This window comes from Cardiocondyla obscurior, linkage group LG24, assembly GCF_019399895.1.
Source record: "Cardiocondyla obscurior isolate alpha-2009 linkage group LG24, Cobs3.1, whole genome shotgun sequence".
NCBI lineage: Eukaryota > Metazoa > Arthropoda > Insecta > Hymenoptera > Formicidae > Cardiocondyla > Cardiocondyla obscurior.
In genome coordinates this window covers 3192919-3210424 of record NC_091887.1, presented here as the reverse complement: position 1 = coordinate 3210424, position 17506 = coordinate 3192919, and the positions used below count along the sequence as shown (strand labels likewise).

General features: G+C 39.2%; 2 protein-coding genes, 1 long non-coding RNA gene and 2 other non-coding genes across 6 annotated transcripts; all 5 read left to right on the top strand.

Moving 5' to 3' along the window:
* The first annotated feature begins 2119 nt into the window (after nucleotides 1–2119).
* Nucleotides 2120–7195, top strand: LOC139111641 (aconitate hydratase, mitochondrial). Of its 2 annotated transcripts, none has more exons than XM_070672073.1 (9): nucleotides 2120–2282; nucleotides 3163–3317; nucleotides 3734–3900; nucleotides 4005–4760; nucleotides 4849–5051; nucleotides 5118–5406; nucleotides 5595–5868; nucleotides 6015–6363; nucleotides 6459–7195. In XM_070672073.1, the coding sequence occupies exons 1-9, from the start codon at nucleotides 2250–2252 to the stop codon at nucleotides 6597–6599; spliced, it is 2367 nt and encodes a 788-aa protein (XP_070528174.1). In that variant the 5' UTR covers nucleotides 2120–2249; the 3' UTR covers nucleotides 6600–7195. The 2 variants fall into 2 exon arrangements, with proteins under 2 accessions (XP_070528174.1, XP_070528175.1); XM_070672074.1 differs by lacking the exon at nucleotides 2120–2282 and adding an exon at nucleotides 2536–2662.
* A 582-nt stretch (nucleotides 7196–7777) lies between these two features.
* On the top strand, nucleotides 7778–7896 carry LOC139111699 (5S ribosomal RNA). Its single transcript, XR_011547258.1, has one exon. It is a non-coding gene; the product is annotated as a 5S ribosomal RNA (ribosomal RNA).
* A 286-nt stretch (nucleotides 7897–8182) lies between these two features.
* On the top strand, nucleotides 8183–8301 carry LOC139111698 (5S ribosomal RNA). The gene has a single exon (XR_011547257.1). It is a non-coding gene; the product is annotated as a 5S ribosomal RNA (ribosomal RNA).
* A 361-nt stretch (nucleotides 8302–8662) lies between these two features.
* Nucleotides 8663–12506, top strand: LOC139111644 (B9 domain-containing protein 1). Its single transcript, XM_070672079.1, has 5 exons — nucleotides 8663–9145; nucleotides 9960–10071; nucleotides 10240–10348; nucleotides 11720–11838; nucleotides 12293–12506. The coding sequence occupies exons 1-5, from the start codon at nucleotides 9020–9022 to the stop codon at nucleotides 12394–12396; spliced, it is 570 nt and encodes a 189-aa protein (XP_070528180.1). The 5' UTR covers nucleotides 8663–9019; the 3' UTR covers nucleotides 12397–12506.
* A 331-nt stretch (nucleotides 12507–12837) lies between these two features.
* LOC139111645 (uncharacterized) lies at nucleotides 12838–17472 on the top strand. Its single transcript, XR_011547251.1, has 4 exons — nucleotides 12838–16098; nucleotides 16285–16473; nucleotides 16661–16934; nucleotides 17385–17472. It is a non-coding gene; the product is annotated as an uncharacterized lncRNA (long non-coding RNA).
* The last annotated feature ends 34 nt before the right edge of the window (nucleotides 17473–17506 follow it).

Below are 17506 nucleotides of genomic sequence, written 5' to 3'. Positions count from 1 at the left end.
GCACGTTAACGCGTTACTTAAAAGCGGGGGTGTAATGCAACGTAGCCTCGGGGAAATGGGAGTGAACTATTACTTTCGCTACCATTGCCTGCGGCGCGCTGGCTAGTTGAGTAACGTTAAAAGCAGCATAGCAGCGTTATAGAAAAATTAAATGTAACGATAATATGTAACCAAGATAATTTTTTTAATACGCTTTACTTTTTGCTGAGCCAGTCGATCGCTCGAGCTTTGTCAAATTTACAAGGCTGTCTTCTTCGCTTTCATAGACGACCTTCGAAGATAACTTGGAAGATGAATCTGATACGCTCATTTTTATACGTATACAATGAAACATTTTTCATTGAAGGGTTTAAGATATCGGGAGAGATAAAATCGTTCTGCGTCTTATAGAAATTTAAAACGCGAGATTTAAAATAACCCCGGTCGGCTCTAAAAATTTTCACAATCAAAAGGGAAGCATTTTATTTTGACAGCATGAAAGTAAGCAATCGAAATTAGCAAACGATCAGCTGATGTTTTTTTTTTTTTTTTTTTTTTTTTATCAATTATCTTGTTATCGGAAAATTGATTTTAAATTGATCAAACTTATAAGTGAAAGGTTCAGTAATTGTTCTGAAACTATTTATATAGGGTGCTTGATTTTAAGATGGACTTAATGTCTACGTATCTCTAGATAAATTATTATTATTTTTTTTTTTACTTTGAAGTGGCCGGATTGATAATATAACATTTAGTTTCACTTAAACATTATCTCTGAGCCAATTTGGTAAGGGAAAGAAGCGAGAGAAAGAGAAAGATAGATGTGATTTTAATTAAAATCCCGTTCACCCGAGTTTCTCCTCTGCAATGACGATTGTTGTCAATTCGTCGTTGCGTATGTCATGAATAACATTACGTACAATTCAGCGAACAATGTCGCCGACCTTCCAGAGCGATTTACCTTGCAGGGGCATCCCCGTGTAAGGCTCGACGACACCTTTAATGGACGATGAAAGTAAATCTCGTTTGGGATACTCCGTCCCGATGTGTCGCTAATCGACAAACGCATCGTTAGTTAACCCGCGCCCGAGTTCGGCATGAGAAATGTCTACGGTTTCGAAATCTGCCCTGGCCCACCTACAACTGATTAATCATGTCAAGGATCCCTTTCGTTCATAATTCTCTTTTAACCTCGCATAATATTTTCTTTTAACCCCGCGAAAGTTCCGGATTGGATAACCAGTTTCTACGCGTTATAAAAATTTAATTTTTATTAAATAACTGTTTATTGATTTATACGAATATATTTTACTTGTTCCTTTTATACCCAGTCAGTTTTTTTAGCAAATTAATTAATAGCTTAATAGTTACACTTAATAAAATATAAACAAAATGTTAAAATATATTGTACTTTAAAAGATTGCAAATAAGTATTACTTTCATGAAATGAAGTAAAGAAAGGAAGTAAATGACGCGCGCGAAATTTTCGATTTGTAATGCCTAATGTAATTAAAAAATACATCAATAATCGAATAAATAATATCTTCAGTTTTTCCTTGATTAATCCTCAATTACAATTAAATAAAAATAGTAATTTAATCATGCGCCCGTATAGGTGATCGAGAAATTAAAATTAAACAAAATAATCAATTCGTTAACCCTGAAGTTTCGAGACTCCGAAAACGTTCGGAAGGTATCAGAAGCTTAGAAAGAGTAAGTTGATAGTACGTGGCACGTGGCACGTGGCGCAATCAGGCGCCGTTCCCGCCAACGCCGTAGCCACGCCTTTTTTATAATGGTTGTCATCTGCCACCATCATGACTACGGTGTTGGCGGGAACGGCGCTCTGATCGTGCCACGTGCCAACTTACTCTTCCTAAGTTCCTGTTGTTTTGCGAAACGTTTTGCCCGATTCCCGACACGGAAAAACTTTGAGAATCAATACGAATTAATTATTTCGTTTACTTGAAATTTCTCGGCCACCTACATAAACGTATGATTAAATTACGGTTTTTTATTAATTGTAATTAAATATTAAATATTATTTATTCATTTTTATGGATTTTAAAATCGAAATGTTTAAAGGAAATGCATGCGATAATTTCTGCGCAGACGCAAAATTTTAGAACCGTCGACACGAAGATTCTGGCTTTAGTTCCTCTGTAGTGGCCGGTTCGAGAAGAGCTGCCACGAGGAAGAAGCATCACGCGCTTTCCCCCCACGCGTCTACACCTCTCAAATTAAGCAGCTGATCGTTAAATCGACTCGCCATGTCGTACTGCACGCGAGTTCTACGTGCACAGGTAAAAAACAAAAAAAGGAGAAGGAAATAACATTGAACATTTGTCACATGTGACATAAGGGCGCTCCGTGTTCTTTTCTGCAATCTCCCCAAGTGGAGGTCAACCGATTGACCTCTATCATTTAATCGACCGTCCGCACGCCGAAATCGCGAATCTTAGTAAAAACGTGCCGCGAGTGAGCAGCATTTTTCGCTATTCGCGATGGGTGGTACGCACGAACCTTCGCATCGTTCCAGTTTTCTGGAATAAAGCGAGGGATCGATCGTGAAGAGGGAAGGAGAAGGGAACAACGTGGACAAGCCAGTGCTAAAAGAATTAATCGTCGAAATAAAATGCACATTAATTGAAATGAATAAAGAAAAAAGAACAATGTGCAAGATGTAATGTATAACAGTGTTACGTAATACCGAACTATATATCGTTCATTTTTCGGGGGCGTTAGGTTAAACCTACCCGTTATGCGCAGGTGTTCGACGAAGTGCGTAAAATTCAAGTCCGAATTAAAAACGTTCAACGTTATTTAAGAAATCAAAAGAAAATAATATGGATAATACAAAGCATAAAGCATTCGGTTTCACATTCGGATCTCGTGCTTGTTTGTCATTCTTATCACCACGACGCCGACTCATTGTCGGGCGTTATCTGCAATATAGATTTTATCTGGATGCATTTATAACGACATATTCGCAAGTAAATACTGGAAAACAACGAGCAAATCGCGTATTTCAGACCTAATTACGTAATTGAGATTGCACACAAAAATAAACGATATTGCGCAGCGTGTTGTAAATTGGCTGACACATCCCAGCCAATGTCAATATCATTGCCCTCTTGGATTTAGAGCTTGTAGAATAAGTAAAATAAGTGACTTACTTTGCAGAAACTGTCCGCTTTAGCAGCAGATATACAGCAACGATGCTTCAGCGTGAGTCCCTTGAGCTTTGCTGCTGCAAAGGTGGCAATGTCAAAATTCGATTCCAGCACCTATCTGCCCTATGACAAGCTGGAGGAAAACCTGAAAGCAGTTAAGAAGAGGTGAGAAGTCTTGATCAAGTGCTTTTAGTTTTTTATTGTGATAAAAATAAAATAATTCAAGATATAATTTTGAAATAATTGTCACATAATTATAAACTGGTCAGTTTCTTCTGCAAATATTAATATTATAGTTATGAGTTATGATTTATGTGATAAATTTTTGGTAACTAAATTTTTTTATGCATTTGTAGGTTATAAGTTTACATATTGTAAGTTTGCGTAAAAATAATTGTGACATAATTATAAACTGGTCGAAGTTTCTTCTTTAAATATTAATATTATAGTTATAAATTATGATTTACGTGATAAATTTCTGGTAACTAAATTTTTTTGTGCATTTGTAGGTTATGTTGACATAATTTGTCATTTTTTGTTTTTACATACGTTCTGTTACATACGTTTCTGTGTCTTTTCAGATTAAACCGGCCACTAACATTATCCGAAAAGGTTTTATATTCCCATCTCGATGAACCTAACAAGCAAGATATCGTTCGCGGTACCAGCTACCTTCGACTCCGACCTGATCGCGTTGCCATGCAAGATGCGACTGCTCAAATGGCAATGTTGCAGTTTATTAGTTCTGGTATAATTGTCTTTTAATATTGTCATTCAAATTACCGAGTCTTCTTTATTATTGCAATATTAATAATAATTATAATAATAATAATAGAGAATTATTTATTATAGGTCTACCAAAAGTCGCAGTTCCCTCCACCATTCATTGCGATCACTTGATTGAGGCTCAGATCGGTGGCAAGGAAGATCTGACACGTGCCAAAGACATAAATAAGGAAGTTTATAGCTTTTTGAAGACTGCAGGTGCTAAATACGGTGTTGGCTTTTGGAATCCTGGCTCTGGCATTATCCATCAAATCATTCTTGAGAACTATGCCTTCCCCGGTCTTCTGATGATCGGTACCGATTCACATACTCCAAACGGAGGTGGTTTAGGTGGTCTGTGCATCGGTGTCGGCGGTGCCGATGCCGTTGATGTCATGGCAAATATCCCGTGGGAGCTCAAATGCCCCAAAGTCATTGGCGTGAAGCTCACGGGCGAGCTCAAAGGTTGGACTAGTCCCAAGGATATTATCTTGAAAGTAGCTGGCATTCTCACCGTCAAGGGTGGTACCGGCGCCATCGTTGAATACTTTGGACCGGGTGTTGACAGTATCAGTTGCACTGGCATGGCCACTATTTGCAACATGGGCGCTGAAATTGGCGCGACTACCTCAATCTTTCCGTACAACTACAGAATGCAGGATTATCTGAAGGCAACCGGACGACCGGAGATCGCTGGAGCCGCCGATCAACACCGGGAGAGTCTATTGACAGCTGACTCCAACGCTAAATATGATCAAATTATCGAGCTGGACTTGTCGACTCTGGAGCCGCACGTGAACGGACCTTTCACGCCGGACTTGGCTCATCCGATCTCTAAACTGGGTAATTAGACCACACGGGGAGAACCGTGAAAGTTTTACTTCTTTTATTTCAGTCTCTACCAAGATATCTATTTTTGCGATCGCTACAGGCGAAACCGCCAAGAAGAACGGCTGGCCAAACGAGATCAAGGTTGGCCTAATTGGTTCTTGCACCAACAGCTCGTACGAGGATATGGGTCGATGCGCTAACATCGCCAAGCAGGCTTTAAAGCACGGCTTAAAAGCGAAATCCGCGTTTAACGTCACGCCTGGATCCGAGCAAATTCGCGCGACAATCGAACGCGATGGAATTGTAAGTTCTCTTTTTTATTATTTACAAAATTATGATAAATTGATAATTAACTTTAATTAATTTTAGGCGGAAGTTCTTCGTGAATTCGGTGGAACGGTATTGGCAAATGCCTGTGGTCCCTGCATTGGACAGTGGGATCGCCAAGACATCAAGAAAGGAGATAAAAACACTATTGTTACCTCGTATAATCGAAATTTTACCGGTCGAAATGATGCTAATCCGGCGACGCATGCCTTCGTTACAAGTCCCGAGCTCGTCACTGCTCTTTCCATTGCTGGTAGACTCGACTTCAATCCAGTATCAGACAGATTAAAGGGCAAAGATGGAAAAGAATTTCTCCTGGATAATCCCTACGGTAGTCACTAACATTTTTACAGTTTTTCAGTGAAAAATATAAGATTTAAGACATATACGTGTGTGTATAACATAATAAATAAATAAATAAATAAATATATATATATATATATATATATATATATATATATATATATATATATATATATATACGCGTTGCTAGATGAGTATACTTTTACATTTTTACAGGTGACGAATTACCGAATCGCGGTTTTGATCCCGGCATGGACACGTACGATTCACCGCCAGGAGACGGTAGCAAAGTCAAGGTCGACGTGGATTCTAAAAGTCAAAGATTACAATTGCTGGACCCATTCGACAAATGGGATGGCAAGGATCTCGAGGATCTAACGATTTTAATTAAAGTCAAAGGCAAATGCACTACGGATCACATTTCTGCGGCTGGCCCATGGCTGAAATACCGTGGACATCTCGACAATATTTCGAATAATATGTTTATAGGGTAAATTATCTGAAGTATAACAATTAGAAATATTAAAATAAAATTATATTAAAATTAATATATTAAAATTAAAGTATATTAAAATTAAAAATTGTAATACACACGTATATAAATAAATTGCATATTATATCACTTTAATTTTTTAGGGCTGTTAATTCTGAAAACGGTGAAATGAACAAGATAAGAAACCAACTGACGAACGAATGGGGTGCTGTTCCTGATGTTGCACGCGATTACAAGAAAAAGGGTGTAAAGTGGGTTGCGGTAGGTGACGAAAATTACGGCGAAGGTTCTTCTAGGGAGCACGCGGCCTTGGAACCTCGTCATCTCGGCGGCCGTGCTATCATCGTTAAGAGTTTCGCTCGTATACACGAGACGAATTTGAAGAAGCAGGGTCTCCTGCCGTTAACTTTCTCCAATCCTGCTGATTACGATAAGATTCAGCCTAACGATAAGATTAGTCTTCTCGGATTAAAGGATCTGGCACCTGGCAAGGTTTGCAAAATATATTTTGATTGTAAAACGAAAATGTACATTTTTAAATTTTGACTGCTCGATTTACTTTTCTTTATTTTGTTTGATTCTATTAGCCGGTTCAAGCGCAAATCAAACACAAGGACGGTAAAGTGGAGAACATCAGCTTGAATCACACGATGAACGAACAGCAGATTACCTGGTTCAAAGCTGGTTCCGCTTTGAATCGCATGAAGGAAGTGTCGGGTGGACGATAAGCGAATCGCTGGTCGAATGTCTACTCAAGAGCTCGTCACATAGCGCGAAACGCATTTGCGAAAACGAGAAGGTCAAAAAAGATAAAAAAAAAAAAGAAAAAAAAACCGTGCGAACAAATCTAGATCGATCCGGATAGCGTCGGTATCATTGTGCGTTTTCTTGGATAAGCGATTTAACGCAACACGGTGTTGTAGTTTAAACAACCCAAACATCTGAAATGTACTATAGGAGTAACTAAAATTATATTTATAAAAACTTCAGATATATCTTCTTAGATATATTTTAGAAGCGTGATATAGATGAGTGTAGCTGCCTTTTATCCCTTACTCGACAATACTAATTGTTTGTACTGGCACGAAGAAGATGTGCAAGTGAAAACACTCTGACGGATAAAGCCTTATTCCGCGTTCAATGCGTAATCACGTAACGGCCGACGCGCTCATTTCAGAATCGAACAGCTCGGGGACGTTGTTACATGTACATAAAACTACTCATTTCAACGAGGAAGCGTCATCATCATTTTTTAGTTGTTAATCGGTTTTAGAAGAGTGTATCGTTTCGTCGAAGGTTAAATAAACTATTAGCCAACAAGTAATGTGATCTTGGTGTTAATCAATTTCTTCGCTACGAACTTACTTTTGAAAATTCCATTTCAGAAAGCAGTAATTAGAAATTCGATGAGTTATGATAAATGACTGATGTAAAATATATATTTCGAAAATAATGTAGTAAAGGTAATGTATAATTCTGGAAATCTTTTTTAAATTGTAAAATTTGCATGCATATGTATAGTACAGTTCTTGTAGTAGTAATTAAAATTTTTAGCTAATAGAAATTATTTTAATTTCAAAGCAATACTTACTGATTTATAATCATAAAATATAATAGACTTATATTTTAAATTAATAATTTTTTTAATTTAATTTCTTGCTTGCATTAATAACAAAGTAATTAATGGATCACATCGGTATACTTTTTAGAGACAAAAAAAAACAGTTTTCGTTCGATACCTGAAACTAAGCAGCGTTGAGCACAATCTGTACTTAAATGGGTTACCGCTTGGAAACATCAAACGAAAACTGTTTTTTTTTTTTGAAAATTGTTAGGACAGGCTGACTTCTTAATACATTTATACACTACATGCCTATATATACTTGTTACTAATATTAAATTGTCAGACAACGTCCATTCCACGCTGAAAACGCCAGTTCTCGTCCGATCACTGAAGCTAAGCAGCGTTGGGCACGGTCAGTACTTGGATGGGTGACCGCTTGGGAACACCGTGTGATGTTGTCTAAATTTTTTTTTATTACAATAAAGGAAAAAGAAATTGTTAAAATTATTAAAGCATTATAATACAAATTTTATGTTATTTTAATGAAGCAAAAAACTTAGACAACATTTCACGATGTTCCCAAGCGGTTACTCATTTAAGTACAGATTGTGCTCAACGCTGCTTAGTTTCAGGTATCGAACAAAAACTGTTTTTCTTTTCTTTTGAAAATTGTCAGGACAGACTGACTTCTTAATACATTTATACACTACGTGCCTATATATACTTGTTACTAATATCAAATTGTCAGACAACGTCCATTCCACGCTGAAAACGCCAGTTCTCGTCCGATCACTGAAGCTAAGCAGCGTTGGGCACGGTCAGTACTTGGATGGGTGACCGCTTGGGAACACCGTGTGATGTTGTCTAAATTTTTTTTTATTACAATAAAGGAAAAGAAATTATTAAAATGATTAAAGCATTATAAAACAAATTTTATGTTATTTTAATAAAGCAAAATAAGTTTTTTGCTTCATTAAAATAACATAAAATTTGTATTATAATGTTTAGGCACAGTAACTTGAAATAGTGTAATATTGTGTATATAACGTGAGAGAAGTCTGTTTCAAAGAAAAACTGTTCGATACCTGCAGCGTTGAGCACAATCTGTACTTAAATGAGTAACCGTGACATGTTGTCTAAGTTTTGCTCATTTGTCTAACAATTTCTTTTATTGTAAACAAACAGTTTATAACGGTGTTGACAATTGAAGTATATAGGCACGTAGTGTATAAATGTATTAAGAAGTCAACCTGTCCTGACAATTTTCAAAAAAAAAAAAAAAGAGTAGAAAAAAACAAATTGACATGCCGTTGTTACAAGGTATTATTTATTACGGAATTATCTGTAAGGGATTGCGAGAATGTTAAAAATCTAGATGCTCTACGATTACGGCACGTAACATAACGCACGCAACGGTGCGTTACCGTAATACACATGCGTCATTACCATGGTAACAACTTGCAGCTCGCTGCCGTAAACAGAGGGTAAGGGCCTCGGCCGTTTCGGAGATCGCGATTTATTGTCGGTTCGAAGGTTCGAAGCAGGGGAGCAGAGCTCTACCTTTTTTTTTTCTTTTTGACAAATATGTCAGTGGATGGAGAATTTTTCCTGTCCGTTACGGGCTCCATCGAGCATGCAGAATTCTACGACGTCAATAATGCTTACTGCAAGTACGGCTTTCATTTCGGACCAGATTGGAGTGTCGTTGCGGTAAGCCTTCCAATATAATAAAAGAAAGTCGGAAGAAACAACGAAATTACGTTGTAATTGCTACAGAAGGTACAAAGAATTCAGGGCATTTTTCCAGTCATATTGAATTACGACAAAAGGAGTTTTTATACGCAAGTTCTTTTTTATGAGAATATAAAATATTTCTTAAATTAATAAAATCCCTAGTTTATTTTACTTTAATTAAAAAAAAAAAGTTACTTTAAATTTAATTTAATAACGCGTTAAAACAATAGTTATAGAGTGACTTATTAGTTATTTGCTATCTTGTTAAAAAAAAAAAAGGATGATTTCTTTTTCGTTACTTTGAGTGATGTACCGTGTTAAAATATCCCTCACGATAAAAAGTACCTTTATCAGGTTTTCCACTTTATCCTGTGACAACAATTAATGGCACAAGCAGCAGGTAGAAAAATCCAAGACCTTCCGAGTTTTCGACCTTCTCCTTTCGCTCTAAGGAACTAATGAAGAACTTTCATTTCCCGTCGAATGACTAATGTTTTAATTTTCTCGTTTCCCGATGGTGCAACATAATAAAGTTTCTTTGGAATTCATTCCGAAGATAACAGGATTAAATAATATATTTCGTCGTATTTAATTTATGCCGTAATGATAAGTACAACATTTAAATGCTTCAACATTCAGCTGCCGTTTAATTAAATCATCTGCATTGACCTACATCTTGTTTGTTATGAAAACGGAAATCCTTTTGTATGTTACTCCGGTTTTGTCTGCAGGCAGATCGAAATCTGCTCTCTAAATTAAATTGAAAGTTAAAATGCATTTTCTTTCGCAGGGAATCGAAGAGGGATTGACGCAAATGTGCAAGTGTAGCAATGACCCGCGAAATCTCGTCGTATGGAATTTTCCTTTGGAGATTACGTTCAAAAGCACAAATCCGCACGGATGTGAGTCACGCGCAGACATTATTCTCGTAATATTGTAAGAGAAAGATAAAACGTGCGCCAGAAAAAAAAAAAAAAAAAAAAAAAAAATTGCAAAAGCGCGAAGATTTTTTTTCCAGCGCATCTGCTCTGCATTTTCAACTCGCGAATAACGTAACATTGTCGCCGCAGGGCCGCAGCTTATTATGTCGATTTACGGCTTGGACCTTTTCGGGCACGATGTCATCAGAGGGTACGGGGTGTGCCATTTGCCGCTGACAACCGGACGTCACGAGAAAAGGTATTGTTTGCGCGCTGCGACGATACGATACGAGAGAAAGCACGCGGAAATTAAGGGGAAAAATCGTTGTTCAATTTAATACGCTCATTGCCCGTGGAATAACAGGCGGAGTGGCGGCCAGAGACGCGATATCGAGAAAATATCGAAAATACGGGACCGTCGTGCAGTTTGCACTTCGGGCTCGTGGCTTTTTTTTTCTTCCCTCGAGGACACTTGTTCTGTGACTTGCGGCCGGGAGACAGATTACCGCCAAGAAAGGTCGCGAGTGTACTACATTATTCATTGATTTGTAGAACAGCTCTATTTTTCGTTGTTGACCTTTCGCGAAATTCCTTCAAGCCCGGCTATCGATCAAGGAGCGAAAATAAATTTCAAATTTTCAGTGGCCCGGAAACGTCGCTTTTCTTTAAAAATTTAAAGCATTCATAGACATTACTCGAAAGCGACATTATAAAAAAAAAACTCGTTTATACGATTTAAGAAATTTTTTTTTGGCCGGGCACTTAATAAGCAAATTGATTCAATGTTTTCTCCATTGCATTGCGTTTCACCAGGTTTATTCTCCAGGTATTTCGAACTTGTATCTGTCGCGATTAAGGTAACACGCCCCATTATGCGCGTCGCACGTATCGCACAGTATGTACATATTGCAAGAAAATATTTTTTATTCGATGTTGTCCTATATGTAAACGCCTGTCTGCTAGTCCGCGCCGCGTGCACTTGCAAATTTATCCGGGATTTCTCGGAGAGAAAGAGAAGCGAGGGAGAAAAAAAAAACGATTCTTTCGACGCGACAATGCGACAATAAATATTAAAGCTAAAGGAAAAGAACGAGAGGCAGAATGGTGGAGGTAAAGACCGATGACGAGCACGCGAATATAAAAAATATATAAAAGGAAAAGAAAAATCACTTCGTTCGTTAAATATTTGCAAAATGATCAATTTCCCTTAGATTCATCATTTAAGAACCAAGCCGGAACATTCGAAACGAGTTTCCTTCACCGTCAGGATAAAATATACATTCGCCATAAATCGTGATGTATGTTGCCCGATTTCAAAATGTGCGGTACAATGCTCTTGACTTTGCAAATGGAAAAATGTGGCGTTATAACGCTCTGACGTATTCAATAAAGAGAGCGAAATCTGCATGAACTTGTGATATGCGCCCGACGCGGAAACCGGTAAATCCTTGTTTCTTATTTTTACGAATGACGTTCGAGGGCTGCTGTCGGAGGTAGCCACTCGATCGTAACTCTGTTTTATCTGTGTCAACAGCCTTGGCACATCCCGTTTGTTTTGAAACGGCGCATCTGCCCCTTTAATTGATAATGCCGCTTGTAGCGTCGTTTAACATTTGCGTAATCTCGAAAGGGTGCCGATCTACGTCCCGGAATCGTCATCTACGTTGCAGAACTTCGTCGAGTGGTTGACTGGCCGGAGACCGGAATTAATTGATCCTACCATACTGGCGTCGGGCGGCGGCAGAGAACGTAAGGAAATGCGCTCAGACGTTTCTCGCTAGTGTTGCCATTGGCGTTAAATTAATTGCATTTTGGAGGCTGTAATGGAGTATAATCATCGATGCCGTATTCGCGTGCCACGAAATTAAATTGTTCCTCTTAGGATCGAATTTCGATGTAATAAACGAAGATAATTGAATTAATTCTAATTTTAACAGTCATTCGTTCTCTCTAATTTTTTATAGATAACGCGAAGATGGATTAAACCGTGTCAAACTTCTTGAGATACCACTGGACTTTTTTACGTTTCGAAAAAGTTTTTGCGTGACGTTAATAGTCTTAATAGTCTTGGTAACAACGATACTTTCGAAGCCCCGCTAACTTTCGCGAGCCCCCCTCCCCCATCTCTCGCTAGTGCGGAAAAGTTCTTTTCCTGCCGCTAATGCTTTTACCTTCAAGCTGTATTTATTTCGTAATATTGCAGTCACACGCATGAGGGTCGAAGGAGCCGTTACCGCAACGTTCAACGTCGTTTTGAAGGATTTGTTCAAGTTGGGATACGACAATGGTGAGAAATGGAAGAAATGACAACGCGACCGTAAACTCTCTCGGCCCGAAGAGGATTATCTCGCCAGAGTGGGATTATCTTATCAAAAGGCTACAATACATAATCCTGGTTTTTAAATAATATTTTGATGAATAAATGAGGTGTGATTTTTTCCTCCTTCCATCCCGGTATAATCCCTCGTCCCATTTTCCCAATGTCAACGGGGGGAGGGAGAGGAAGGGGAGGGGAGAGGAGGGGGCATATAGAAGTGAGGGAATTAAGAACGTATTTTCACGCTAATGGGCATTCTATGTAAAAAGAGGATGAGAAAGAAGCAGGCTTAAATCCTTGGAAGGACTTATTAAGTTTCCGCGTGGCTTTAATCTGCGAGAGATGATTCCGGACGCCGCGTAGTGACGTGAACGATAAACCAGCCGGCCGAAAGCTCTTCTCGCGAAAGGGAATTAAAAGTGCCGCTTCGCACGGGAAGGAAAAAAAAAAAAGGGAAAAGACGTCGTGGCCGGGAAAGCCGTCCTCCGCCGCGGTGGTCTTCGATTTTCCGGGTGATTACAGCTGACCGAAGCAGCCCTTTTGCATATCGCTGAATATTACGTTCGAGATTTTATCGAAAGGGACGAGAAGAGATGCGCTTAATGTCCTCCGTCAGCCAAGACGGGACGCCTGAGAGTGTCACACACGCGACTGCGTCCACTTACGTCATCCATAAACGTAACATCGCGAATGGAATTTGGATCGAAGTGAATACACGTCGGCCGTGATAGATACCTTTTCCTTAAAAGAAAAAAAAAAAGGAAAAAAAAGTCTACGCGTCGTCACACAGGAAACTCGACGGGAAATGATAAGCTGCGAAACGGAGACGGACGCTTCAATATCCGACGCTTCTTAATAATTTTCGGATTAGAAAATGTCAAGCGGCACGCGCCGCAGGCACGCTAAGTAATTTTGATGGGTTCTCGATTCGCCTCGTACGAAGACGTAAACGCGATTTTATAATGATTCAATAACGGACGACGGTATAAAATTGAGCGGCGGTCGCGGTGGCCAGTTTTAATCTTGACATATCGCGCGATTATGTCTTTCGAGCCGGATGTTGGAACTGGATTGCCCAAGGATGCACGTCGCGTTTTACGAGCGCAAGTTGAAGGTAGCTAGAATGGAAAATACTGCAGAGCTATATCCGGATCGTCGTAAACGTGCAAGTCGCGAAATAAGCGAGCTCGACGTTGAGCGCGCCGGGCAATGAGAGGATATTACTCCATTATTGTAGTGTTTTCTCACGTGAACTACGCGAACAAGCTCCGTTTCTGGAATACGCGTCTAAATTATGCTGAAATGCCAAGTGGCTTTCTTGTCCGTCTCGTGATTTCACGACAAACGAGAAGAGAGACCGAAGGATCTTTTTTCCATTTACTTCTGTTTATTCCTGTTCGCTTGTTCTTTTACTTTATGCTAGAGATTAACAAAGCGCGCGTTATTAACTTTTCTTTCTTTTATAGTACGTCATAAAAAAAAACTATTTAACTTTTAATAATTTTCGTGTCATACGTGCTGGGATTTTAAACGTTCTTTGTTCCTTCGGTAACGTTCGATAGTTATTTACATTAATTTCTTTAGATTAAATAGGTAAAGTGATATATTTAAATTGATATTCGATATAATATTCATCGTAACATTCGACATAATATTCGACCGCGTATATAAATTTTTTTACAGTACGTTAACTTACTTGAAGTGAAGGACGAGAAGAAAGCGTTGAGATAATTAAAGATGTGCGGGAAGAGGAGTGTGTCATTCTTTCGCCACCCAGCATCAGCATCAGCATCAGCACCAACACCAACACCAGCACCAGCACCAACACCAACACCAGCACCAGCACCAGCATCAGTATCAGCATCAGCATCAGCATCAGCATCAGCATCAGCACCAGCATCACCATCAGAATCAGGACCAGAGCACTCAGCACATGTCAAGGAACATTTGTATGAACCGAAACTAATACACATATTCGATGTACGAAGACGTGATGTATCCAGGCTGAGTCGATTGTTCCGAGGAAGGCTCCGGGTAATACGTAGAGTGCACTCGCGTTAAGTGTATCAGTTAAAGCTAGATCAACTACCATTTCCGCGTCAATTAATTATTTACACTATTAACAGAACACGGCTATTATTTCGGTACGCGGTCCAGCACGGGGACAGACAAGGACTTCGACGACTACCGGCACGGGCCCCGTCACGAATTCTGGCACAGTATGAGTTGCACTTTACTCTCGAGAGAGCTACTGCACATCCGCGACACGCAGGTGCGCTGCTGGCGGAGCTGCGCAAGAAGCCGCCTGTTACTTCGTTCACTGCTGGTCGAGTCATCTTGAGTATGTGTCACGGAATGAAGCGCGCTACCATTTTCTCCCAATTTATGCGGTTCTACAATGACGAATCGAGTTCCCCGGTACTGCGGAGGATGCGGAAAGCTCTCTTCTACTCGAGAAAAGGTATATTTTACTCGAGAGTAAGGAATTGACGTCGATGGGCGTGAATTAAGAGTCGCCGGTTTTTCCCTCGTGCATGTGTGAGTGTCTTTTATGCTACCATAGTACAATGAGAGAGTGTAGAGGCGCTGTTTAATCACTCGACATCCAGATAAATCCGCACTTTACAGGTGTACAGAACACGGCTATTACTTCGGTACGCGGTCCAGCACGGGGACAGACAAGGATTTCGACGACTACCGACACGGGCCCTGTCACGCATTCTGGCACAGTGAGGGTTGCACTTTACACTCTCGAGCTCCAGCGCATCCGCGACGCGCATCCGCGACGCGCAGGTGCGCTGCCGGCGGAGCTGTGCAGGAAATCGCCTGTTATTTCCTTCACTACTGGTCGAGTCACCTTGAGTGTGTGTCACGGAATGAAGCACGCTACCATTTTCTCCCAATTTATGCGATTCTACAATGACGAATCGAGTTCCCCGGTACTGCGGAGGATGCGGAAAGCTCTCTTCTACTCGAGAAAAGGTATATTTTACTCGAGAGTAAAGAATTGACGTCGATGGGCGTGAATTAAGAGTCGCCGGTTTTTCCCTCGTGCATGTGTGAGTGTCTTTTATGCTACCATAGTACAATGAGAGAGTACAGGCGCTGTTTAATCACTCGACATTCAGATAAATCCGCACTTTACAGGTGTAAGTGAAAACTCGCGACAATAAAGTTTCTAATGCTCGTAGAGAGGGTCGCCGCGTATGGTTTTCTACGCATTTATGTGAAATGCGTTTTGCCAGAGCGAGTTAGATTTTCATGTAAGGTAGTGTGTGTCTGTTCCTGTAAGTACACCGAGTGAGGGTAGAGGCGCTATAGTCATTGACATTAGTCAAGCGTTTAGGGCGATTGGTTATTTCATATTTGCGAGAGAGTAGACGTACTGTAATTGGTCGCTTGAGTTATTGAATTGTATGAGTGCATGTATGTGCGGAGAGAAAGAAAGTAATTAATAGAAAGTCAAGAGCAGAAGTATGACGCGGTAAAGCATAAGTGTATTAAAACAATCCTAATTATTAAAAGTTTACTTGTTCCTACTTAAAACAATTCTTTTGCGCAGGTTAAAGTTCGAGGGATTAGAAAAGAAACGGCGGACGACGGAATATGTTCGGACAACGGATAATGTTCTGGAAAGTATCAATTAACGGCGACCGTGACGATTGACATCGAGCAACCACACAGCGTTTTTGGTGAGTCCCACACTATTCACACAATAAGAAAGAAATGTAAGCACTTGTGGATTTAATCATATATTTTTAATAAGTAAAGAATAATTTAAAATATAATTGTCTACATCACATTTATTGTTGGAAATATGACTTCTATTATCTTACTTGCAAGCTTATATTAACCAAGTAAAACTTTTTCTGTTGCAGATTAAGATTCAAGTAAGAGGCAAACATGCAACGATAGCATGCTTGCCTCTTGTTACACGTTGCCAAACGAACCGTAGTCGGCTCGTCAGATTTCTTTGGAGTATCTTGGATGCCGAAGGAAGATCTGGACATCCTGAGAGGAGGAGAAGGCCTGGGAGAGGCATCTTACATCATCGGAGCAACCAGAGGGTAAGGATTTTTTTTATTCATACATAAAAACATAATTTGAGTCATTTGTTGAGATTAATGTCGTTTTGATATTAAATAACTTTAGCTGTAATTATTTAATTAAAAAAGCATTTAGTAGTAGTTGTAGTTGTTATACTTTCTTAATTATTGTATATATTTTTATGTCTGTTCATATTGTTTGTTTCAGATTTTTAAATATCGTCATTGATCGAACAAACGAACCTCGGGGTTTGTCGCGAACATCGTTTTAAAGTACTCGGGCGACCGAATTCTATTATATAATTTTTTAAACCGGGAGTGCCTCCAGTAGTATCGCGCGGATAATTTTAGTCTATATTTCGCGCGCGTATCCGCGAGTGTCGCGAGTGACTATGGACTACTGACTGTGACTAGTGCAAGAAGGATGGAACTGAGTTCTGAGAGGAGGAGCAGATCATCGGGCACCGGCGGAGCACCGTTGGGTAAATTTCTTTTTTATTTATATAAAAGTAAACATTTATCTAGCGTTAATAAAAAGATTTAATATAACGCGCGAAATAAAATTTGCTAGTAAATGAAATATTATTAGTCAGAAGTACGCGATAGAAAAACAATTTACGTGTACAACAAGCAACTAACGTTAATATCTTTTGTAAGCAACAAAATAATAAACGTCGACGGACAAGACATTAAATGAAACGAAATAACGTTGTTTAAATTAAAAGCGTTAAATTAAAAACGAGGAGACAAAGAACGTCTTTGTTTCAAGACATATAAAAAGCGATAAGACTGGCATTGGGAGCTTAATTAAGTTAGATCCATATCGATCAAACGTTTATGTAATCGACGACGTGTATAGCAATTTTATTTTAAACTAATAATCATTATTTTATGCATATGTTTTACTTTAGTTTTTTACTTCTCTGTTACAGAAAATTATTTCATCCCATCATCGATCTTCGTAGCTGAACTCCGCCCGCATCGCATCAAATGTGAGTAAAAAAATTTATTTATTATAGCTACAAATCTACGATAAAATCTAACATAAAGTCTA